A 25,321-nucleotide genomic window follows, 5' to 3' on the forward strand; every position below is an offset into this window, starting at 1 on the left:
AATTGAAATTCGTTTACTCTGCAAAGATGTACCATGTTTTATCTCTCTTGGCTTAGAAAAGAGATGCTTTTGAGAGGTTAGGTTTATTTCTTTTTTACATTTCTCTTCCTTAGTCTCTATGCACTCACTGAAAACCACATTGTTACATCCCTCCTCAATTTCCCCAGAACTATTTTCCAGTCGCGTCTGCGAAGTGGTTACCCTCTGTGTTCCCACTGGCTCGGCACAAACCTTGTCTCAAATGCCACTGCGGAGGAGGTGGGAGGCCAGCTCTTTCGCTTGTCGCGGGGAGGGTAGAGTTTTTAGACTGACGGGACGCTATGCTGGCAGACGGAGGAAGAGAGAGCCGAGGAGCCTACCTGAGCCTATCCAGTGGGGAGGACAGGCACAGCCAGGAAGATTTGTGGCGTAGGACCTTCGCACCCCACGCTGAAGATTGATGGAATACCGGCTCTTGCTGCAAGAATAGAGTCAGGCTCCTTCTGGCCTGCAGAGCTCTGGTAACCCTAGCAAAGACAGATCCTGGTGTGGATTGCAGTTTCTTTCCAAAACCTGAAAGCACCAGCTTGGGATTTCAAAGTCCAGGTCCTTGACTGGGAGGCGTCCCCCTAGCACACCGCCCCCCAACCTCCGCTCCGCCGTGCCCAATCCCCACTCAGTGGACAAAGACAGAGCGAATTCTGTGTGGGCCACGGCTAGAGAGCATTTCCCCAAGCTAGTAAAAATGACCCCTGCCCATAACAACCTAGCGGCTTTCTCTTCTGGTTACCACCTCTCCCACGGTGCGCTGAAATCCCTTTATCACTATGGTTTTTTAAATGAAATGATTGATTTCTCCGCTGTACCTAAGATGACGAAAACAGTTGAGCCGGACTCCAAGATGCACTCCAGAGCAAGGGAAACCTAATTGTAACCCAGCCTCCGGCGAGAAAGCCAGTCTAGCTACCACCTGTATTTCCGACGCACTTGGGCCCAACTAGCTGCGATCATAACGAGTTCTAATTTTATTGCATCTCGGCTCCTCCCGGTTTGTCCCCACTAGAGTGGTCTTAAAAAGAAACACCCACAGGCACACACCCGAATGAATTCCCAAGAAAGGCAATCGTGGATTTCTCTGCCTGTAGACTGATTTGAAAGCGCACGGGGAGCCAGATGGGCACGTCCTGGCAGCCGGGGAACAAATCTCAGCGAAGAGCAGCTTCCCATTCTTCCTGGTCCTCGCGGTGCCCCTCTCCCTGCCGTTCCGCCGCGGCGTTCCGGGAGGACGCTTTGGATCCCCGCGGTCGCTGCAGCTGCCGCTTCCATACCCTGGGGTAGCCTGGGCCGGTGTGGGGTGGGGAACAGTGCACGCGGCGGAGCCTGCTCCAGGTCTCCCGCCCTCGCCCCGTCAGTCCCGACCTCCTCGGCGGGCGCGGAGTCTGTACCCACAGTGAGGAGACATCGCGTGCGGGTCCTCTTTGCCGCAGGCTCTCAGTGCGGCCTTAGGCGGGTTTGTCTCCTCTAGGTAGTGGAGGGGGGAAGGGGAATGTCCACTATACGTGCAGACACCTACGGTAAAGGGGCTTCTCTTGGGGCTTCAACGTGAGCTGTCCCTGCAGAATAGGGAAATTCGGAGAGCGACGACAATGGGGACACAGTTGGGTTCATACACAGTATGATCTCACTTAATCTAAGTGTCTGGTGTGCTCTTATTTAATCTAAGTCTCTGATTTATCTGTTGTTTGAAACGGGAAAGACAATACCTCCTTTGAAAGTTTGTTGTGAATGTTTGGACGTTGGGAGCCCTCAGCAAATGGTAGGATGAGCTGGTGAAGGGTGGGCCCATCACTCCCCTTCCAGGCGCGGAGCCTTTTGCAGTTTCAGGCTTTCCTCCCAGCGCAGGAACCGTTCATAGCCCAGGGCTCTGAGTACTTCCTGGGGACCGCGAGAGGATCCAGCCCGGCATCCCGTGGAAGACGGGCTTTTGGTGAATCATGAAAAGACTGATGCTCAGGTTCGCCTTGGAGCATGGTGGGAAAAGGTACGGAGGTTTGTAACCCAGTGGAGAGTTGAGGCTGGAGGAGGATTTGGAAGGGAGAACTAAAAATTTCGGGCTATAGAAGTTCTGTGGATTTTCAATCTTTCCCAACCTCGGCAAAAATTACTATGGGAGCGCGATCAAACCTGCACCTGTAGGTGGCGCTATGACGAGGTGACTGCCGGGAGAGAGGTAGCCAGGGACTCAAAGACCGCGGGAAAATTTCCGTGAATCCGACCCTAAGTATCTGCTCCCAAACCCGGGTTCCTGTTTTCGGAGAGACAGCGGAGGACAGTGCATCACGAGTCTCCGTCCTTGGGGTCAGCGTGGGGCTGGTTGGTGGAAATAGGCCGGAGAAGGCGACAGGTTGGAAATCCTGCACCTCGACGGCAGCGCGCCAGGCGGTCCCACCACCATGTCCGTTGCCCGGGTGCGAGGACTCACGGAGCTGCGCAGTACCCGAGGTGATTCGTGGGGACACTGTGCCAGCTGCAATCCGAGGGGACTGCGAAGTGAGCGAATCCCGGTTCTCGGCCTCACTGAAAACGAGGGGAACGCCGATGCTTAGCACCAAGACTCCGGCCCGCACGTTGATTCCAGCCCCTTGAAGCCTGCAGGCAACCCCAATCACGCTGCGTTCAACAGAACCTGGACCATGATGGGGGACCCGAAGGGTTTGTGTTTGCTTGAGACCCGAAACCTAGTCTTACAGGCAAGGCCTGGCTCGGCTCTCTTTTCTCTTTTCTGGGAGCCTTTAGGCCAATTGGGTCTTCAGTAGGAAGCAGCCCCACTGCCCGCACATGGACCCTGAGGGCAGGATCTTTAAGAACCCCAAAGCCTGCTTTTCCCACATGCAGCAGCAGTTCTCTTGAGCCACCGCAGCTCAGGGCTGTAGAGTGACCGCGGACAGTGTCCTCCTCTCGTCATCGAGCTATGTGCCTTCCACAAATGCTTCGAACTAGGCAGGTCGAAGTCCCCCCTCCCTTTGGCTGGACGCTCAGCCTGGCGTCCCTGCAGGGCTCCTCCCTGCCCGGGTCCTCCCTGCCCCTGCCGCCAGCCGGGATCCGATCCTTGATCGCACTTGCCGTTCTGCAGCCTAGAGTTTTGCCCCTTGCCCCCAAAATGTGTTCTCTTTCATTTGTGGATTTAATAAACAAATATAACCATATCACATGGGGCACCACGCCGTCCTTCTGAAAGCAATTCCGCTGTTGAAAACTGAAAAATGGGTGTAATTTGCGTTCAGAAAGTGATGTTAGGGTCACAGCAATTTCCCGGGCCGTTATTTATTTTTACTTTAAAGTCTTTAGGGAAGATTTGCTTATATACTCGGGAACCTTCCACTGCGAGGGTACCAGTAATCCCGCTTGCCTTCAAAGCGGGGGGGAGGGGGAGGGGGTGGAGAACAATTACTGAGTGACGCTAATATGGGGAAACTGAAAAGAAATGTCGATTGTTTTTATTGTAACAGAAGGAGTGTGCAAACAGAAAAACCAACCCTGGGTGATCGGAAACAGGCAGGCGGAGAATTAAAAGCGGGTTTCAGGCGGCAACAAGCCCCTCCCCTGCCCTCGGAAGGAGAAAGAGGGTGAGGAGTGCTCGCACCCCCAGGGCGGATCCCACGGCCAGCAGCGAGATTTCCGCGCTCTGGCAGGACCCCGCGAGCTGCTGCCCTCTGGGGAAAGGGTCTTGAATCGTGAGCACCACCCGCCGGAAGGCAGAGAGGACGCGGAGAGGCCTTAGAGGCTTTCGGAGAATTTTCCAGGCTCCTCTTGGGGGCCCCAGCGGCCTCTACTTGGGCTGGTGGGTCCCGCTGCGTCCGCAGCCCAGAGAAGTACAGGCTGGCAGGTCAGTGTCTGGACACTCCCTCCCCCCCCATCACCCCCCCGCCCCCCGGCCTGGCTGAGGCTGAGGGCCCGTGCGGGCTGTTTCTCCCACACCGCCTGGCTTTTCCCTGTAGCCGCCGCCTCCGACCTCGCCCGCGGCTCCACGCGCAGAGTCCAGCCCGCAGCTCAGGGTGGACCTTCCCTCTCTTTAGGCACCGGGTGCGCCTCCGGCTGCCACGTGCGGCAGCAGACGCTGGGAGGTCCAGTGGGCAGAGGGCGGCCGCTGACCCTACCGGGCCGGGACTTAACATTGGGCCGATCCGGGTTGGAACCCGCGGCCCGGGCGTTGGCAGCGCGGTTTGGCGAGGATTGGAGAAGTCTGGCCTCTTTTTCCTCTCTACGCGGCGCGCAATCCTTCACTTACCCTGGAAGAGGCACTCCCGTGGGGGAACAGGATCGGAGGTCTTGCCTCTACCGTATTCTCCCTCAGACGACTGGAAAAAGGAACTGTGCTCTGAAAACCCGTCCGGGAGCTCAGACTCTGGCTGCTTTCGATCCCCGGAACTCCCCGGGCAGGGCGAGAGGCGGCCGCCGTCGCCTGGGCCTCACCCTCGGTCCTGTCTTTTCCCGACAGAGGGGGCAAGCTGGAGGAATCTGCTCCTTAATATTCTCCTCGGCCAACTCTAGTCTTCCTAAAAGCGACTGCAAACAGCAGGACCCCTCTCCCGCGCATACACACGCCCCTCTCTCGCTATACCAGCCCCCCGCCCCCGGCCCCCCGTCCCGTCAGCAGTCGTAGCTGACCTGCAGGACGCGGGAAGCAGGCGCCCGGCGGAGCAGCCCAGGCCATCGCTCCGCGTTGGAGGGCGGAGGGCTCCCCACTACCTGCACAGCCTGTTGCTCCCGGGTCCGACCTCGGCAGCCCCCGGGCGCCGTCTGCCGGGTGGCGCTGGGGCGGCCTCGGAAGGAGCTAGACTCCTGTTCCTTCTCCGCACCTCTGCTCAGACCCCGCTGGTGCCGGGAGGGGAGGGGGGGCGCAGGTGACCGTCCGCAGCACTGGGACCGCTGACAGATTTATGAAGACTTTACAGCATCTGGCCTGGGCCCGCAGGGGCAGGGAAGGAGTCCAGCCAAAGAGGCGCAAGGCAGGCTAAAGTTCCCCAGCCGAGACCCCGAACCCGGCCGCCTCTGGGGTCCCGGGCCCCGACTCCCCTCGGGCCGGTGTACACGTCTGTCCCCGCCAGTGTCGAGCGTACGGATTCTCTCCACCTCGTGTAGCCCCCTCCTTCACACCCTCCCGCCCTGCCAGCTTCCAGTCTCCCACTGAGTAAATATTTACCCGGAGAACGGGTCGCTCCTCAGAGGAGGCCTAGACAGCGCCCTGGGAAGGGCTTTTGGCTTCTCCCCGGCCTGTGTCAGCTGCAGACCTTACTGGTTGTGTTTTGGTTTTGGTCTTAAATTTCTTTAGTCGAAATTCTTCCGATCTCTGTGTGATCTCCCGGGTTCAGAGCAGGCAGTAACCAAGGGGTGCTGACCTCAACTGACCCTTGCTTTTTCTCTGCATCCCTACGCCCATCGTCGGTCGAGGCTTACTGGCCCTTACTGTTTCTCTCTCTCTCCCTCCCCCACCCCTCTTTCCCCCCCCCCACCAATCCCTCTTACCCCCCTACCGATCCCTCTTCCTCCCCCTTCAGGTCACTTGTCTCTCATCGGGTCGCCAGCTCATCGGGTGTCGGGCTACCTGGCCACAGCACTCAGTGTGCGTCCTGGGAGGGTTCTGCATCAGCCCCTTCCTCTAGGGTTGGGCGCCTCTGTCTGTCCCCTGAAGCTTCGACTCCTTTTGCCCCCGGAGCCCGGGCCTCAGGTTGCTGCGGATACTCAGTGTCCCCAAACAAGATCCTTCGCCTGCTCTCGGGAATGCGCTGAGCTGAGAGTGCCAAACATCCGCCCTCGCCGGCGTAAAGAGGGCCTGCTGGGCCCTGAGGGGCGCGGAGCAGGGGACCCACTGCAGACAAGACCGCCTGCTACCACAGGTGGAAATGGAGAGGCATCAGCAAACCTGGGCGGGAAATATGAGGCAACTGAGGGAGCCGGGGGCGAACGAGAGGGAGTTGTTAGGTCCTCCTAGCCAGGGCTCCAAACAATACGAGCCTCCGGATCACTCCAGGCTGGTGCTGGTGCTAAAGCCCTCACAGAGCACATAGAAACACATCACGGCACTGGGTCTTGCCAGTCAGAAGGCAAACAGCCTTTTATCAACTTCGCAGCCCTGCAGAGTCCGAGAAGTGATCACTGGGCACCCAACAGCTGGGCACAGAGTCCGCGCAGGGGTCGCTACTCAGTGTGTGTCAGCGAGGGGGAAGCGGGGTCAGGGAGACTCTCGATCAAGATGCCCAGCACGTTCATTCCATCGCACAAGCCTCAGGCAAAATCGTATACTCCCCTCAGGTACCACAGACTCAAATAAATTGCCCCCAGAAGGAGCTACTGCTTTTAAAATCTGGGATCCACAAAGGACCTCCGAGTTGGAGAGCACCAGAGGGTGCCACACAACAGGTACTGCGGGTCAGACCGGGGTGAAATCGCTGTCAAGTCAAACTTCGAGATTTTAAACAATTGAAACAGTAACAACAACCAAAAAGGCAGATAAGTTCAAGTATTTCTAGTTGTGGGACTTTCCACAAGAACCTGATTGTAAAGAATTAAGGATGTTTGACTTCATAGTTCCTTTATCTTTCAAATCTTTCCTACCTGTAAATTTCAACTTAGAGGGCACCCCTGCCATAGAAACCTGAGGATCTGGAGATTACTGTTCGTTTTCAAAAAGCGCAGCTGATCATGAGTTTTTCCTGGGCTCTTGTCACTTACTGGCCCGGATCGGGGCCCAGTCAGCTTTCCTATGTGTAAACCAGAGCCCATCCCTCGGGATTGTGGGACAATCAGCCCGAAACCTGTGTGCACAAGAAAGAGCTAACGTATGACTGTCAAGTAGCAGTATCAGTATCCTCGACCAGAAGCAGTACAAACTCCCAAGTTCATTAAAAATGTTCCCCATCTTGCTTTTGATTTGGATTAGCATTCTCCATAACCGATACTCAAAATGTGAATAACTTTGACTGCCAAAAAGAATACTGTACACTTTGGATTAGACTTAGCGTGAATGAAAGTGAAAATTCACAAGGTAGGCTGAACTGCAGGGCCTCTGGCAGCTAGTCAGAAGACGTGGGAATCACATACATGTGCAGGCTCAGTGTTCACCTTCTTGGAACCAAGTCTTTCTCATATTTAAACAAAAGCCCTTTGCAGTGGTTCACTGGTGGGGGAAAACCGGAGAACCTCGGCCGGCACCAAGGGCCCGCGGACCAGCAACACGGTTGAGCCCTGCGGCGCGCGGGCTTCCGCAGAGAGTGCCCCATGCGCTGGCAATTGGTCGACGTTGGCTGTGCGCTTGCTTTAGCCGCGTGTGCCTACGTTCCTGCTTGGAGCCTAGGCTTGGGTTTTACCCCGCGCTCCTGGATGAACTCCCTAGAGACTGGTGTGGGGCGTTAGTCACGAGGCCGGGGGAGAGGTCTCCACCTGGTGGAAACAAAGGCCTCCATCTCTGGCTTGGTGTCCCCTAATTCTCCTCGTCTCTCCGACGGGCCTACCTTCTCACACCTGGGCTCTGGCCACCTGGCGTAGGCTGGAGTGCGGTAGGACCCGCCGGTAACAGCCATCCTCTCCTGATATCCCCTCGAGGCTTACAGGACAGGCTATTCTAAGAAGGCTCACCATCACCACCACCAAAGAGGGTGGCGCTCACCTCCCACCTAGAGTTTGAAGTTAAATTCTGAGATGTCCATCCTTCCCCCAAAGAAGTATTCTCAGCCCCTTCTCCCTTCGAGTCTCTCATACTCAGAACAAACGCTTTCATTTGCTTATTCAGCATTTTTAACAGCCTGATTTTGCTGTCTGTTTGCGCTGCCCCTGGGAAGGTGTCAAACACCTCTTTTCATTGTATTTAGTCACCCAGGTGCAGAGCAAGATTGAAAGAGACAGCGGAAGGACTTTCCCGGACTGTGCTGTCGCTCAACGGACCAAACCAATCATCATGCAGCTTGCCTTCGGGCCCTCCTCTTTGAGGGCGTGTCCCTAGTGAGTGATAGACGGAGCCGCCCGGCCCCGCTCAGCCCAGCCCACGTTGCTGCTTAGATTGAAATGCAGAACTCAAGCCTCTTTCATCGGGGCACAGACTTCCTTTTACTCCTTCCTTTTGCACTCTCGCCGCCTCCTCCCGGGGAGAAGCGGAGGCACCAGCGGCCCGGGGGAGCGATACACCGGGCCACTGAGGCCACGCGAAAAGTTTCTTTCTGGGAGTGCGGAACTGGGGCCCGGTTGGTGTACTGCTCGGAGCAATGGGTGAGTGGCGGCGGGGGACGCTGTCAGAACCGGGAAGGGAGGGAGGGAACGGGCGAGGGAGGGAGGGAGGGCGCGCGAGGGCGCGCACCACTGAGCGCTCACACTCTCCTTATTGACTTTGCTCGTGTTCCTACAACTTGTAGGAACACGCTAAGGGTCAGCGACGCACAGCAGCTCAGTCTGAACGCGGGCTACTGGGTTGCTGCTGTTGATGCCATTTTCTGATTTCAAGAGTAGGGAGCGGTGGCATCAGCAAGCCCCGCGGTCCCAGTTGCGGACCAAATTTTGTTTCACATACACGCAGACACGGTGGGGGGGCGAAAAAAGCCAACCAGAAAAAAAGACTAGACTTTGTCTAATTGCGCAGGTCCCAAGGCGGGGCGCTGGGGATCAAGGGGGAGCGGCACAAGGACTTTAGCGCCGAGTAGGCGAGAAGCAGCCGCTTGCAGGCGTCAAGACCGATTTCCCCGCCTGCTTCGGAGACTTTTGAGCACTCGGAGAGGCCCTGCGTCTCACCACTACATTTGCCTGTAGCGGCCGCAGGCACTACCGGAATGAGGGAGGAGGGTCTGACTCGACCGCGGTGATTTGCGGCCGTCCCTCAAGGCTCAGGGACCTTACGGTTTGGTGAAAGCCCGGGTCCTTAGTCCGAGGCGGGTGTATCCGCCTTGTCCCATGACGCGCGCGGAGGCCGAGTGGCAAGCGCTTGTCCCAAACTGCGGATGCGCGTCCCCGCGCGCCATGTGTTCGTTTTGCAGAGCCAGCCTTCGGGGAGGTGAACCAGCTGGGAGGAGTATTCGTGAACGGGAGGCCGCTGCCCAACGCCATCCGGCTTCGCATAGTGGAGCTGGCCCAACTGGGCATCCGACCGTGTGACATCAGCCGCCAGCTACGGGTCTCGCACGGCTGCGTCAGCAAGATCCTGGCGCGCTACAATGAGACAGGCTCGATCTTGCCAGGAGCCATTGGGGGCAGCAAGCCTCGGGTCACCACCCCCACTGTGGTGAAGCACATCCGGACCTACAAGCAGAGGGACCCCGGCATCTTCGCCTGGGAGATACGGGACCGCCTACTGGCGGACGGCGTGTGTGACAAGTACAACGTGCCCTCGGTGAGCTCTATTAGCCGCATCCTGCGCAACAAGATCGGCAACTTGGCCCAACAGGGCCATTACGACTCATACAAGCAGCACCAGCCGGCGCCGCAGCCGGCGCTGCCCTATAACCACATCTACTCGTACCCCAGCCCCATCACGGCGGCCGCGGCTAAGGTGCCCACGCCGCCCGGCGTGCCCGCCATCCCCGGCTCAGTGGCCATGCCGCGCACCTGGCCCTCCTCCCACTCCGTCACTGACATCCTGGGCATTCGTTCCATCACCGACCAAGGTAAGGGCTCGGGGACCGGATGTGTGGATGTGCAGAGCTTCCCTCCTCACCCTCTCTGGGGTCTCTGTATCTGCGGCCTCCGGGGGGGCCCGCGTCTATCCCACTGCCTGAGGCTTCTTCCTTTGGGAACGTAAGGGGCCCTCCCAGGGGGTGTCCTGATCTCATTAACGTGAAATTCATGCCCTTCGTTTCCTTGCCACACGCAGTCTACTGCCTCATCTCAAACGACCAGACCCACAGCATCCCCCCATCCCCGACACATGGTTCGCATTTTCCACCCTCCCCCGCCTCGCGCGCCGCCGCAGCCTAAGACCAGCTCGCTCACTTGGAGAGCGCCGCCGGGGCCGGACTTGGGGCGCAGCCCGAGAGGCCTGAGCAGGCGTGGGGCTGCCGGCTGCAGACACTGTTGTGGGTAGCTTGTTTGGGGATCAGATGCGGCCGCGAGGAGTCGGGCACCCTGTGGAAACTGCAGTGTTCTTCTTGCATTCTGGCAATCAGACCAAATTTGCTCAGGCAGGAAGTTCAAATGTCACCTAATTGGTTTCATTCTTATGCTTCACTTCATTTTCCTCGGAAACGGAGGTCCTGAAGTTACTACTAGTAACTTGCGTGTTACAGCATTGCTCATTCTGGGACTAATTTTCTGCTTTATTTCTCTCTTTGTCCTCCCCCTCCTCCCCCCTCCTCCCCCCACCCCCGACACTTTTTACCTTAACAGATTTCACTACATATATATCATAGGAAGTGGCACCAACCACCGCTGTGATGAAGAGAAAATTCACGGCGATTCCATGCTGTCCTCTTTTCTGTTCTTTCCCGTGCCTGCCGCTTCCCTTTAGGGTCCCCCAGTCCCCGGGAATGTGAGTGGACATCTAGTCCCTGCACGTTTTCAGTGGTGCCTTTCCTTTCTCACCCTTGACCTTGCGTGTGGTGAGTGTCTTTTCTGCTTGCTAAGAACGATTCCTCGAGCCCTTGTGTTTAATCGGGCTTCCGCAGGAGACCCGAGGTTGTTTTCTTTTACTGTGTTGTTAAAACAGGACAAAACAAAACAAAAACAGCGTTAACTTCTTCCTCGGTAGGGAGAAAAGAAAGTAAAAAATGCCCTAGACGCAAAATTTAAATAATGCAGAGATAAAGAGCCTACCTTCTTAATTTCTCAGACAGAAGTTTAAAAAGAGCAGAGGAAAAATTAAATAGGAAAAGGGGAAATAGTTCCTTTAATTGTTTCCTGCCTTTCTCGGTTGCCACCACATTGGCACAATTATCTTTTTAAATAATTAAAGCATAGCCCTGATTTCTCATCTTCTTGTTTTCTGACTGTGACTTTACAAGATCCTTCTAAGAGCCCGGTTTTGTCTTGTTCGGAGCTGGTTGGAGCTTTAGTTGAAGAGAGTTTGCCCTTGATTTATAGGATAAACTGACCTCACTGACACTTAAAGGAAGCCCCGGTTCATGGGAAAGTGTGAGATCAGCAGAAATGGGGGCGCGCAGGGGGATCTCAATTTCTTAAGATAACTTCAGGCTTGTGCCCACCGATTGCCTTTTGTCTGGGAAGGCAAGAAGAGACTGGCAGTTCTGGGCCAAAATACAGTTTCCTGGTGCAAATTGGAACACAATCTAATTCTCTGGAGAGGGGGAGGCATAGTGAAAAAAGACTGACAGAGTTGAAAAGAAAACTCTTCTTCCCTAGGGAGCCTACAATCAGACCAAATGTCAGTTGAAAAAGTATTAGATTATGGAGAGGAGCAACTCTTTATTCTACATGTTGTTGATTCTGGATGCCAGCTTTAAACAACCTGTTTTCTGACAAATCTGTGAATATAAAATGATTAGTTCTACCAATGATCGTTTCTACAAAATGATTGCCCCTTTGAAGCACTGTATCAGATGGAAGTATTTAAAATCAAGTTGTAGTAGCTTTGTCAAACTTCAGTCCTCCACCCATGGGTCCCAAAGACCAACTGCTCATAGTTTTCAAGTATCTTCTCTTTCAAATTCTACTTGCTCACTTAAAGATGCCAGTGATTCAATATGCACACCTCTAGGTATTGTGGTAATCAGTTTACGCCCGTATAATTTTCTTAGCATCTCTATTAAAAACATAAAGGATAGCTGATGGCTTTACTTCATTTCCAAAATACTTATACTTTAATTATACTAACCTTTTGTTTCATTGAAAAAGAAAACCTATAACCTTACCTCTGACACTGGTGGCATTTACAGTGGTAACTGTAGTATTTATTTTTTAAGTCATATGCACATAACCTCATGTATTTAATGTGTAGAGAGAGAGCATCAAGGGTAGTCTCACACAAGGTAGGCACATACGGAAGGCAGAAACCTGTGCACCTATGTTTTGTATGTATATTGTGGGCATCCTTTAGTTATTTGTTTGCAAAGGACTGTGCAGGTTTTTTGTTCCATCTGTTGACATAAGTACTAGATCTCCACAGCACAGTGAGCACTTTTCTGGATGTTTCTGAGCGCCAGCATAGGCGCGGTTAGGCCTGGGAGACCCTCTCTCCCTTTTCGGAAGGCACCGGTCTCAGAGTTTTGTCGAACCCCAGTCGACCCTGGGTCAGGATTGGGACCCTGACTTAGGACTGGGGAGAACGGCGCAACCAGTTTCACGGGTTCTTTCCCCGATTTGGGAAAACTGGGGGGAAATTCTCAGATTCCTTCCACTCGTTTCCCCGGGGGAGCGAGGACGGGAGGAGGTAATCAAAGGCCGGATGAAAAAGAAAAACGTATCTTCCCGCGGGCGTGGGGGAGAGGGCGGGGAGAGGCCTACTTCGAGGCGAGTCACCTTGGCCGGGCCCTGGGCTCCCTGCCGGAGGGGCCGTTCCCGCACCCCTGGGAGGCGGAGGGCAGGGGGCCGGCAGAGGTCGCAGCCCTCGCGCTCGCGGGTCGCGGGTTCGCAGCCGGTCTCAGGAGGGGGCGCGCGGTTGGCCCTCCAGCCTGACGCCCTCTCTCCTCCTCCCCAGGAGTGAGCGACAGCTCGCCCTACCACAGCCCCAAGGTGGAGGAGTGGAGCAGCCTGGGCCGCAGCAACTTCCCCGCCGCCGCCCCGCACGCGGTGAACGGGCTGGAGAAGGGGGCCTTGGAGCAGGAAGCCAAGTACGCGCAGGTGAGGAGGCGAGGGCCCCGCCGGGTGGGCCGCGGGGGTTCGGGCGACGGAGGCCCCGGGCCCCTCTCGGAGCCTCTACCGAGGAGAGGCCCAGGTCGACTCCCCGTGGCGGCCACGAGCCCCAGGCCGGGGCGATGGGGGCGGGACGGAGGCCCGGACCCGCGAGGGCGTAGTGAGGCCTCGACCCCCGCGGCCCTGGAAGCGCCTCCGGGCCTGCTCGGCCCCTGGAGGCGCGGGGAGGTCGCGCCTGAAGCCCTTTCCGCGGCTCGCGTCGGGGTACACTTACCCGGGAAGGCGCTTCCGAGGGACCGGGAGAGCGGCCGTGGGTTCCCAGCTGCGCGCGGGACGAGCGGTCCGCACGCCCGAGGGCGCGCCGCTGCGGCTCCTCCCGCGCGGACGGTCCGCGGCTCCCAGAGAACGGGCGCGCGTGGCTGGTCCAGCGACGGCGAGGAGAGGGCAAGCAGATCAACTGCGTAAAGTTACCATTTCCCGATTAAAGGTCACGTCGTAATCTCCCCAGGGAGGTTAGTGAGAAAACCTCAAATTATACGGACTGGCTGTGGACCATTTAATTTTTCTTTCCCTCTCTCCCTCCCCCAACTCTCCAAAAGGAAAATTAAAACACCCGTGTTTTTTTTTTTTTCCCTTTGAGAAAAACTAAGCAACCACAACAACAAAAGCCCAAGAGTTCTGAGTCTAAATTCATCACCACGGTGGAGTCAGGAGTTCAAAGCTCTCAAAAAAGCAAACAGCAAAAACAAACCTGGACCTTAAAGCAGCGTAAGGTTTCTTTGAGCAGACCTGTGTAGGTTTGCAAATGTATTCATACCAAACTCCAATTCCAAAGCCTCAAAATACCCAGTTTTCATTTTATTATTTTGAAATCTTAAAACTTTTAATGTTTTCTTATCTGTTAAAATAAACTTTTTAAGCGCAATGGAACTTGCAACGTTTATTCAATTGGGAAAAAAAATCCTAGTCTTTGTTTTCTCTAACAAACCCCATTTCCAGTTCCTCTTCCCTCCCTTATTTTGTTAAAACAGAATCCCATATAGATTAGTAGCTCTCCCATGACAAATATCACAGAAAATAGCAGCAAGGAAGGAGGGTCCCTTTCCTGAATCTCCTTCTACTGTAAAGAATGCCAAAGAGAAATTGTAAGAAAGTTTGTCACTACCTTCCACAGAAGAGCAGGTAATTCGTAAAGAAGAGGCATTATGTACAATGGCACCATTGCCACTTACTCAAGTTATTAACCTTTTAGAGCCTCCATTTTTTTCATCTATAAAATAGGGAAATAATAGGGCCAACCTCAAGAGATGTGAAATTTCAATGAGATAATGCAACCATCGGGCACATAGTAGGCATTCATTAAATATTATTACCATGATAGAAATGGCGTTAGAGATTGACTCAAAAACAAGAAATTTTTTCTTTTGTCAGAATATACTTTGGTCAGCCAGCTCATAGTCAAAAAGTGTCAAGGTATTTTTTTTACAAACAATAGAGCATCTATAAAGCACCTAGCATACAGAGTAGTAAGCATTTAATTGGTGCTCAGAAATGTTTATTAGGTCATCATTTCCTGGAATAACATTGTGAAGTACAGAGTTGAAAAAAAAAGGTCTCTAATTCCCACATGTAGTTGATGAACCCAGTTTATATATAAAGCAGCGGCATAATCCAAAAATCTTTATGATTACTTTTATTTTTACTCCCTTGAATTATAGACCTAGTGTATTATCTTGTTTAGAAATGGTTAGTTAATACATACACTTCAAAATGAAACTAATCAATTTAAAATAAAAATAGAACACTGTGTCAAGTAATCTATCCTGCATATTCTGAACATTAAAAATCCATTACATTTTATACAGTGAATATCAAGTCACTTAATTATCAGATTTATAAGAGTATAACTTAAATAAGTGGCCAAATAAGTATTGTTCTAAGTGCTTGAGGACAAGTTAAAATTTTTTTGCAGAAGAAAAAGACATTTGTATCAAACTTTCATTTGGAAAGTTCTTATTGGCAATATGCTAATCTTCTGCATTGCCATGTAGCAAGATAATACAAATGATGTAAAATATCAAAACTTGAAAAATTTCTGTGCATAATTCAGTAGCTACTCTATTATAATTATCAAAATAGTGCTTAATGCTGAAGGTGTGCTAAGTAGACACATACACTTAGACTGTGTCATTTTGTGAGCAGTTTTGGAATTTAGATGTTGAGTTCCTTGAGGGTAAAATTATACATTAAAACTTGCTCATAAACAAACATGCAAATGTAAGGTGTGTTGTGTGTGTGTATTCCATATATATATGCATTTCTCCTACAAATATTCAAAGGGTAGTTTTATTTTTTAAAGTTATTTTTCAAAATGTTATCAGCATATGTACATTTCCACAACCCTAGTGTAAACTTAGGTAAAACTTTTCTCTATTTGTATTATAAACAAAAATTGAAAGTCTTTGGCAAACAAAAAATTCTCAAAATTTTTGCACATAATACTTTTAGTGCATTTATGGTTGTTATTAAATAGTGTAGTATTATATAATCTCAATTTCATTTTAGTGTATAAAGGAGGAAATCAAGGGTTCAGGATTATAGGATTTAGAGCATAATCCTTTGTCAGAATATACCTGTAAAATTACCAGAGGGGCTGAATTGACAACTGATCATAGGTTCTATTGATTACTGTAATCTAGAGTTTCTATTTTCAGCTTAAACTGCAAAGAAAGATGCCCGATTGCTAGTAATTAGAACCTTATGCACACATCTATCTTGTTTTTAAAACATTAGTTTAGAATATTCAAACTGTACACTTTAATATTACACTGCAATTGATATTTTATAGTGCCATTCAGAAGTCCATATTGTCTACCTTTGAGGATAGAAGAAAAAGGATATTTATTTTGGCTTTTTTTCACCCACATTTAATATTGGGCTAGAACTCTTTAATCTCATCTAACTCTGAATGACAATAATGTTCTCTGGTTCCTAATCGCCGGTCCTTTTCTGTGGAAAGTGTAAAACCTCTCTTGAATGCAACTGCATGGCAAAAAAACAAAAACAAAAACAAATACATACAGAGAAACATGAGGTTGGAATATATCAACCCTTATACATGGTACTTAGTGAATTAATGCCTCATTCTAACAGTTTATAAACAGTTGTATAGTTCTTGAAATTTTCTCTGTATAATTGTGCATGCTTTGTCAGAAAAAAATGAATATCTGGTACTCTAATTAAAGTAATCTGAATGGTAGATTTATAATCTTTGAGTATCTTCCTTTTGGGGTAGTATATACATCAACTCAGACAGCAAGTTTAATATAAAATTAGCTACAGATTGAGATCTCAGGAATGGAAACTAGTCTATAAATACTTGAATTTATGAAAGAGTTCAGAGTTAAATGAGATGCGAAAAGAGTTTAATTTGGAGACGTAAATTAATCTGAAATTCTTATGAAACATGCATTTATACATTGTATTTGAAATAAAGATAGTATTTCAGCATCCTGAATATAATTTTCTAGTGCATTATTTAACAGATTGGCTGTCCTCGAAGACACACTGTTCTTGTGAAAATATAAATGAAGTTGCCATGGATTCTTCTTCATATCAAACAAAGTTAACTTTGTGTTAAATAATTTATAATTTTGTAGAGAATGCAATTTTAGGCAAATGCCAATAGTCTTTGAAATTCATGTTATTTATTATGAAAAATATTCTTTGACCTGATTAACTTTTAACTATGTTTTAAAACAAAATTATTGATTATGTATTGCTAAAATGTGTCATATAATATACAAAAAAAAGCGATTTAAATTTTTTTCAAGGCTACATCAATTTTAATAACATTTTGGAAACATAAAGTTTAGAAAAACATTTTAAATAGCAGCTTTTCATTACCTAGAGACATTTAGATCTGCAGTTATCCATAATTAAGATCCTTTTGGATGAATGTTGAAACCATATTTACAACCGTCATTTCATTTTGTCAGATTTATTTTACTAGGTTATTGCATAACGAATTAAGAAGGGTAGAACAGCAGTCAGAAAAATGATTTCACCAAAAAAGAGAGAGAATCTTGTTTATTTTCAGATCTGAAGCTTTTTCTTGCTTATGATATCGAGGTTGAAATTCTAGGTGAAGCACATCTCTATTTGTGGCTGAACCTACTTTATTATAAGACCAAGGTAAACTGATTTTGTCATAAGGGAAGAACCAGGTAGAACTGATGAGTGGATGAAAGACTGTGGATAGAAGACTTGGCAGTGCTATTTGCATTTTCTTCAGGAGAAAAAATGTTGAGTAGACAACTACCAGCATCTGAAGAATAGTCTATAACATCTAATTGCCAGACAGTTGTCATACCAGTTTTTCATGGTCACAAGTGTTTGGATACTAATGCATTTCCATTTTCTCTGGGGGTGGGGGTGGGGAATAAATGGAATGACCATAAATCAAATAATGAAATAGCTAGGTTACAACTTTTATTTACCTTTTCAACAGCTTTACTCATTTTGCTTACTTAAAGTGTTATGCTTGTTCTGTGATAAAGGGTGCCCAGTTTTGTTTTTCTTTCTTGTTGTTGTTTTTTAAAAGCAAGAGCAACACATCTTTTGCTTTCAAAAGGCTGCACTAACTTAAGTATACAAATGATTATGAAACGCCTATAATGTGTCCCATTTTGTGGGGATATGAGATGATTAAAGACAAGTTCCTGTCCTCAAATTGTTTACAGTCTAGCTCTCTGCCAGTATAGATTCTTGACATATTCACTTAGGAATATTTTTGAAAACTGGCAAATCTGTATTTCTAACATTTTAGAACAAATGCAGTGAAAACTCATACTTTCATTCTCTCTTGTGATGACCTTAACTAGACTACATTGCATCTTATGTATTTTTTCTGGACTCTTTTGTTTAAGGTGTTTGCATCTATATGGGGATATAAATCCCCATATAGATATAGTGGGATAAAAATCCATCTTTTTCTAAAAACATTCAACAGAGCAAGGAACTTACTTTTTCCAGAGTATACAATTTGGTCTGTTTTATTTTGTATTAGTAAATCTCGTTCTCAACATTAGGTAGAAGATAGTTTGCCTTAGGGAGGACCCTTGTACAGTTCTTTACAGGAAAGGATTCTCAGGGCTTTCATGGAAGATCCACATGAAAAAGGGGTTGATGGATTGACGTTTTATTTATGGAATCTTTAGGTAAAGTCATTTTCAAAAATGAGATTTCCATTACATGCCCATCGCTGGGGTTTCATTTGGAAAATCTGTTTACTCTTCCCTGGGGATTCCATATGTTGGTCGATTTATAAATCATATTTACAATCCAATTAAATAGAGCAATTTGGCATGTTTGCTCCCACTATATTTATGGTGTACATTTGGTAGTCTCTACTCAGCCTAACTAGCTTTTCAGATTAATTACATGCCCTTCACTGAAAACATTAAACAGATTTGGGAAGTTTAAGTCATGTACTCTTTTATTGGAAAGAATAAACAAACATCAATGCTACCTGTAGTTGTTTTCCTTTGTGGTGGAAAATTTTACTCTTTCAGTGGTTGCATCATAAATAACAATTACTTTACCTGGTAGAGATTTATACCTTTTACTAATGTCATGTTTCAAAATTAATAGTGAGAAAATTGATGTGTTTATTGAGTTACTAGAACGAATGAATAGTGAAGGTGGCAGGTACGCTTTAGTTAAAGCATGTTTGTTCTCTTATCTTGCTCATGCCATTTTTTAAAATTTCTAAATCTGAACTTTCAAAGTAAAAAGGGAAATTAAGACAAAACTTTTCCACCCCAAATCTAGGTCATAATTTAACCTGAGGGAAAGCTAAGAGCTATTTTTAAACTGTTTAAGTTTAAAGATTTCTTTCTTTTTTTTTTAAGCAAACACTTTATTAGCCTCCCCTTGCCTTTTTCTACAAGAGGATGTCAAACCTCTCTGAGCTTCCCTTCCCAACTTTCCTTTCTGCAGTACAGAGGGGCCCACACCACTAAAATGACTCTAAATATATTGCAGATTTTAGAGAACTTTGAAATATTTCATACTAATAGGACTAATAGCATAAAAAACAAGTTTGCCTTAATAGAAAATGGACAAATCTGGAAAGAACTCTTAGTGTTTTTTACACCTGACAAACAAATGTAGTTATGGAGTAAGTAAGGCACCTGAAGGTAACAGGGGCCTAAATCCAACATTTTCCCTCCCCCCAAATCCTAGGAGCATTATCTAAAATGAGAGTCCAGTCCAGCCTGGCTTCTCAGGGAGAACATCTCTGGGCAAAAAGAAGTGGACCCATGTAAGGGATTGTGGACATTACATCAGAATGGCTGAAGAGCCCCAAATAAAGGGGTCACATCAGGGAGCAGTGGTTCCAAGGGCAAGGGTGTAAGGAAGGGAAAGGGACTACAACAAAGCAAGTATTTCAGAGAGAAATGTAATGTTGAATGATAGAAAAAATATAAAGAAAACAGAATGAGTAGGAAAAACTTAGCTGTGATGAAAAATAGAACTCACCAATACGTTTTTTTCTGCTAACTGTATTGCTAAACAATACGCTGTTTCTGTATTACACTAAATAATCTAACCTATGTACTTGGAAACTGTTGAACAAAGGTTTTCATTATTTTAAAAGTAATTTCAGCCTTAACATTCTTATTTTATGATTCTTGGTGCACATTGGCACAAATAGTATAAAATATTAATTAATGCTAGAATGGAAGAGGCCAAATATAGATGCAAACACCTTTCCATAACTGAATTGGAACAATCCCTTTCCAAACTAATTTCTCTTAGGTTATTGGGAAAATTCTAGATAATAATGATCAGAAATAAAATCTCTATGCAATGCTAAATTTCTTCTGCAATTTGACAGTTGTCTATCTTCATACTCATCTGTTGAGAGTCTTAAAGTATATCTTTTTTGAGCCATTTTCTAATGAGCCATTTTCAGAAAGCAGGAAAAAGAGTTTTCTTTTAGAAGTTAAGAAACAGAATTAGGATCTAAGAATGAGAATCAGGTTCTAGAAGAGGAAAGAATTTTTTACCAGAAAAGATGCTCTAGTTTGAAATTAAATTGTATCTATCTTTTAATTGTCTGGGAGAGTAGCATGATTTGCTACAGAGGATCGTGCATCAGACAGGGATGATAATTTCTTTTAACACATGGCCATGGACTTGCTGATTGGCCTAGGGTAAATGGCTAAACTCCTTAATCTATATTCTTTTGTATAAAAAGAGGATAATATTTCATTTGTATTCAACAGTGATATGCAATGGCTTCTTTGTTCAAAAACAGAGCGTCATCCTTTGTAACACATTTTAATTTCAATTGACCATCACATTGTACTCATTATAAATTATCTTGTAATTATTATAAACTCAGTAGGTTAAAATGAGATACAATTTGTCAGTTCCAATTATTCGATAAAATATGTTGGATATTTCTTTGTGCTTGGGACATAGGACAGATTCAGGAAACCTCAGTTTCCTTTCCTCTTCCCCATTTTTCAAAGAACAAGCACTCTGACAAAAAGAACATGAGATGTGTCTTCTTATAGAACCAACTACGCAAAGTTAACTCCTCTACTTTTATTCTTATTTTGTCAGAAATCCACAAGTAGTGTTAAATCACATTCATGTATATATTCTACTCCATGCATTACTCTAAATTGAGAAAATCATTTTTGAGACCCCACTGTTGCATTCTCATAGATGTGGAAGTGAAAATAATAACCAAATGAATTAAATTAGAAAACAATTTCTGTGTTGCAGTTGAATTGGAAGAAGTATCCAACATATGTCTGCTTTTCTTACCTCTAAGGCTTAAATTGGTTTTATGAATAATATTTCTATTATTTACATTATAGTTTCATTAGGAAATATGGTGATATATGTTTATTTATTCACATCACTACCAGGAAACAGGATTTTCTTTATTTCTAAACAATGTAGAAATTTTTTAAAAAATTAAATTAATTAATTACTTTTTGGCTGCGTTGGGCCTTCGCTGCTGCGCGGGCTTTCTCTAGTTGCGGCGAGCGGGGACTACTCTTCCTTGTGGTGTGCGGGCTTCTCCTTGCGGTGGCTTCTTTTGTTGCAGAGCACGGGCTCTAGGCTCGCAGGCTTCAGTAGTTGTGGCACGCGGGCTCAGTAGTTGTGGCTCGTGGGATCTATAGCGCAGGCTCAGTAGTTGTGGCTTGTGGGCTCTAGAGCGCAGGCGCAGTAGTTGTGGCGCACGGGCTTAGTTGCTTCGCGGCATGTGGGATCTTCCGGACCAGGGCTCAAACCTGTGTCCCCTGCATTGGCAGGCAGATTCTTAACCACTGCGCCACCAGGGAAGCCCCGACAATGTAGAAATTCAGGGGGAAAAGTGAAGTTAGTTGAAGAAGGATGCCGAGTATTCATGCCAGAATGAGGATTAGAAATCAGGGTGTTTTTGGTGTTGTTAATAGTAACGATACCAACAATAATTTATTGGTTGCCAAGAGAACACTGGCTTCTAGGCAGACTTGCCTGCCAGCGTTGCTGCATTTTGTTTGCAAACTAACATTTTACATTTAAATTCATTTCAAGAGATTTATCCATGTGGCTTCTAAAAATTCAGATCACAGGGCCCTAAAACTTAGCAAGCAAATTTTCCAATTTCAAAACCATGCATATGCGATTCTTTTATATTCTGACAGTTTCCTTTCTGATAAAATAGCTCTGGAAAATATACCCCCAATTGTCATTAAAAAACCCTTATAGACAAACTGCCTGATTTTGCATGTCCTTCGTCCAACAAGCATTTTCAACATGATGTTTTAAAATATGGCCCACGTTTTATTTATCAAAGGTCATGCTCATTTTGAGTTTCTAAAGTGACAGCCCATACTCTGCCCTTCTTTACTGGAAATTAAAGCTATACCAACCAGGCCCTTCACAAATGCCTCAACAAAAGAGTCAAACAAAACTGAAGTATGGGGAAGGTTGACAAAGGCAGATAGAGAGCTGAATGGATTCTAAGAGTACTTAATCACAATTAATTCTTTTCTCACCCTGCATTTCCTTCCTATAATTCCAAGTAGCAAAAGCAAATACTGTGAATATTCTGGTTGTTGCCTCCTCAAAATCTTTGTGGAAAGAATATGTTTACGTAGCAAGACGGTGAATGCATTTAGAATATAAAAAGAGTCAAGTCTAAACAACAACAACAAAAAATCAGAAAGTAGGGTCAGAATATTGTTAGTTACTACTCAGAACTGACATTCTGCTTCTTTCTAAGAACTCGTGAAATGTCAACCGCTCTAATGTGATTATTTTCACCTCTTCTCTTTTCCTACTCCTCTTAGGCACCAAATGGTCTCCCAGCTGTAAGCAGTTTTGTGTCAGCATCCAACATGGCTCCTTATCCTACCCCAGCCCAAGTGTCGCCTTACATGACCTACAGCGCTGCTCCTTCTGGTTATGTTGCTGGACACGGGTGGCAACATGCCAGTGGCACCCCACTTTCCCCCCACAACTGTGACATTCCCGCGTCGCTGGCGTTCAAGGGAATGCAGGCAGCCCGAGAAGGTAGCCACTCTGTCACGGCTTCCGCACTCTGATGGGAGATTCCGTCTGCCGCAGCTTCACCCGAGTCCCCCCCCCCCCCCTCGGCACACCCTCCCCTTCTTCCCTGGTCTCGGATCCCACCCCTCTGCCCTCCAACCCTCCTGCCTCGAAAGCTGGCTTTACGGACTCACATCCTCTGTGCTGATGACACTTAAATATCTCTTACCATAACTTCTCTCTCACAGAACACCTGACATGACTGTAGGAGTTAAAAACAAAAGCAATGTTAAGGACTGAATGAGACGTTTGTGTTGGCCACACACTGTTTTAACGTAGTGAAGAAACCTGCACCCCTCAAAGGGCTTAAGGAACTTTTAAAACTAGTCTTTGGTAAAACCACACGTGTATATTTATTCTAAATCAACCTGAACTTCTGAAACGTGCAATTGTTGAGATTTTGCAAAATCAATAAAAGAAAATAGATATAGAAAAAGTTATGCTACACCCTCTAATCAAATAAGGTAACAAAATAATCCTTAATTCATCATTAGGAAACCAATCAACAATTGACTTGAGTGATCCGTTGTTTATTTTTAACAGATGGCATATTTTGTTGGAAAATATATGTATAACTTAAGCAATATCTGAATTTAGCTCCTCCTGGTGTTTTGACTTGGTTCCAAATACAATAATGTTTATACTTTCTATTAGTTTGTAAATATGGACTCTGGTGCATTTGTGTTTTCATTCCATGGGATAGGCCCCTCCCCTGCCCCCACCCCTCTCTATTTTTTTCCTTTCTTTTTGCAAAGGTGACTTTCCGGCAATGTCTTTGTCTCTGTTTGGTGGTGGGCTGCTCAGGCTCCTGGACCTGGACTTGCCCCAGATTTTGTGTGTGCAGTGAAGGCTTCGACATCTCATGAAGGACATTTTCTTTCTACAACAGAGGACTCAAAACACAGATAAAACAAGCCAGTCTCCCATTTTGTATCCCAATCAAACAACACACATGCCAAGCATATAAAGACAAGAGGGTGGAAAATATCTGAACAAGGCTCTAAAGGAAGTCACTTAGAAACTTAAGTTTAATGTGAAATGCTTTGCAAAGACACTTAAAACGAACTTTATGTTAAGAAAACCACTGTGAAACTAAATTGTACTGTTGTTATTGTTGGCTTACCTGTGTGTTCAGCAGTCTCAGCCCAAAATTACGTTGTAATTTAAAGACAATGGAAAATTCTGCTCTAATGAATGTAAAAATGGCTTGCTGTGAAGTTTACATTGTTGTACAGAAGCATGTTTCACGTGTAGGTAAACTGGTGGTGGTATTAGAAATACAAATGCTATTTAATTTTTAAAAATTCCCTTTATTCATTTCTGGAGTTACAGGGCACAGTTTAACTGATGGATCTTTCTAAACCAATTTGTTTTTCACTTTAGTGTTAATCACAGAGCTGAGGGGTATGTGTGTGTGTGTGTGTGAGTGTGTGTGTGTGTGTGTGTGTGTGTGTGTGTGAGCATGTGATTATGTGTTGTTGTATTTTAAAACAGTTGATTTTCTTGGGCAAAATTCTACAGTTTTAATTGCTTCTGTTTAGAAAGTTCTTCTAAACAAGCAATATAGGCTTGAAAATACGTTTTTAAAACATTGGTACAATTCATCTATTGGAAAGTTAAGTTAATATATTGCGGGTTTTGGGTATTAATTCTGTGCAGTAACTAACAGAGCACATCACTAGATGTGGATGTTGTTAAAGATGCGTTCGTTAGGTGATTTTGATTTCTTCCTGTCTGTGCTGTGCACAGCCCACATGGCAATCCCGTTCTGTCACATCGGTTTCATGGCCTCATCTAAAACTCAGATGGCTAGATTAGCTAGGTTTTCAAATCACCAGGATATAAACAGTAAGCAGATTTCTGACACACAAGCTATGTTCGAGGAACTGCTTTTTTCAAGCAGCAGATATCTCATAGAGAGCTTTGAACTGCATTTATTTCTAAAGCAACCGAAATTCAGTGCTGCAAACAGAGGATTATAACTTCAGGAGAAGAATAAGCAGAAGCAGCAGATGAACTCTCAGGGCCGTAGTCTTCCTTTGATCTTGTAAAACTCCTATTGACATCTGGAGTTCCCAGTCTGGTGAGAAAATAGACTATAAACCGAATGGAACAAAATACCAGTCCAATATTTTGGTGGAGACTTTAAAACCACACTGTACAGGGACTCTCCTGCCATGCAGAAAAACTGACATAAGGTACAGAATTATTCCTTATCAGATGTTTTTAGGCGGCTATTAGGAGTCTTTAAAAAATATCAATTGTTTGTATGGAAACATAACTAAATGTTATTTTCTTTATCTAAATTAAGAAATCTCTTGTTATTATGCTATTTATATATTTTTTCCGGTTCTTGTATCTTTAAAAATCTAATATTAATAGTATCAAAGTTTTCCTTTTCTTTCTTTCCCTAGGTTTTTTCTTAGCAACAGTGAATTCACATGGAGTAAATTTAAAAAGAGAAAGCCCAAATACAATTGGCTATTTAAAGCACATTATGATTTAAAGCTGCTCTTAAAAATGAGAGAAGGAAAGTGGGATGGGATATGGGGTTGTTTGATTTTCAAAACATTATTGTTATTGGTTACTGTTGACATATTTCCTCTGATTCTTAGGGGGTAAAAGTGTTGTTTTTAACCTGGCAAATGCACTCTTCAGAGATCCTTTTCCATCCCATCCACATGGAGAGGTTAAAGGTTCAATTTCATGGCCTCTATGCAGGCAGTGCTCTCTGTCACAGAAGGCAAGAGTATTACCTGAAGGATAGAATGCAGTTGGACAGCAGACACATTCTTATTTCTCTTGTTTTGTCCTACTTTTAACGACCCTCGTTAAATACTGGGCTGAAATATAAATTAAAAACACGTTGGAAAGGATGTACAACCGAAGGCTGTGTATGTATATACAGTATGTCAAAAAGCCTTTATTTTTATACTTT

The 25,321-nt window shown here is 46.4% G+C and overlaps 2 protein-coding genes across 4 annotated transcripts in view; one reads left to right on the top strand and one right to left on the bottom strand.

The window, feature by feature from the left end:
- Positions 1-8,024: 8,024 nt before the first annotated feature.
- PAX9 (paired box 9) lies at positions 8,025-25,260 on the top strand. Of its 3 annotated transcripts, none has more exons than XM_057544318.1 (4): positions 8,025-8,241; positions 9,000-9,626; positions 12,611-12,753; positions 22,125-25,260. In XM_057544318.1, the coding sequence occupies exons 1-4, from the start codon at positions 8,238-8,240 to the stop codon at positions 22,377-22,379; spliced, it is 1,029 nt and encodes a 342-aa protein (XP_057400301.1). In that variant the 5' UTR covers positions 8,025-8,237; the 3' UTR covers positions 22,380-25,260. The 3 variants fall into 3 exon arrangements, with proteins under 3 accessions (XP_057400301.1, XP_057400302.1, XP_057400303.1); XM_057544319.1 differs by having other exon boundaries at positions 23,139-25,260; XM_057544320.1 differs by lacking the exon at positions 22,125-25,260 and adding an exon at positions 13,406-13,534.
- The window catches only part of SLC25A21 (solute carrier family 25 member 21), a 514,834-nt gene continuing 513,910 nt past the window's right edge, over positions 24,398-25,321 (bottom strand). The window contains exons 10-11 of the mRNA XM_007180729.3: positions 25,140-25,226; positions 24,398-24,463 (exon numbers count right to left, since the gene is read on the bottom strand). Of these exons, the coding sequence (XP_007180791.1) occupies positions 25,177-25,226 (50 nt within the window). The 3' untranslated portion in view covers positions 24,398-24,463; positions 25,140-25,176. The remainder of the gene's footprint in view (positions 24,464-25,139; positions 25,227-25,321) is intronic.

This window comes from Balaenoptera acutorostrata, chromosome 3, assembly GCF_949987535.1.
Source record: "Balaenoptera acutorostrata chromosome 3, mBalAcu1.1, whole genome shotgun sequence".
NCBI lineage: Eukaryota > Metazoa > Chordata > Mammalia > Artiodactyla > Balaenopteridae > Balaenoptera > Balaenoptera acutorostrata.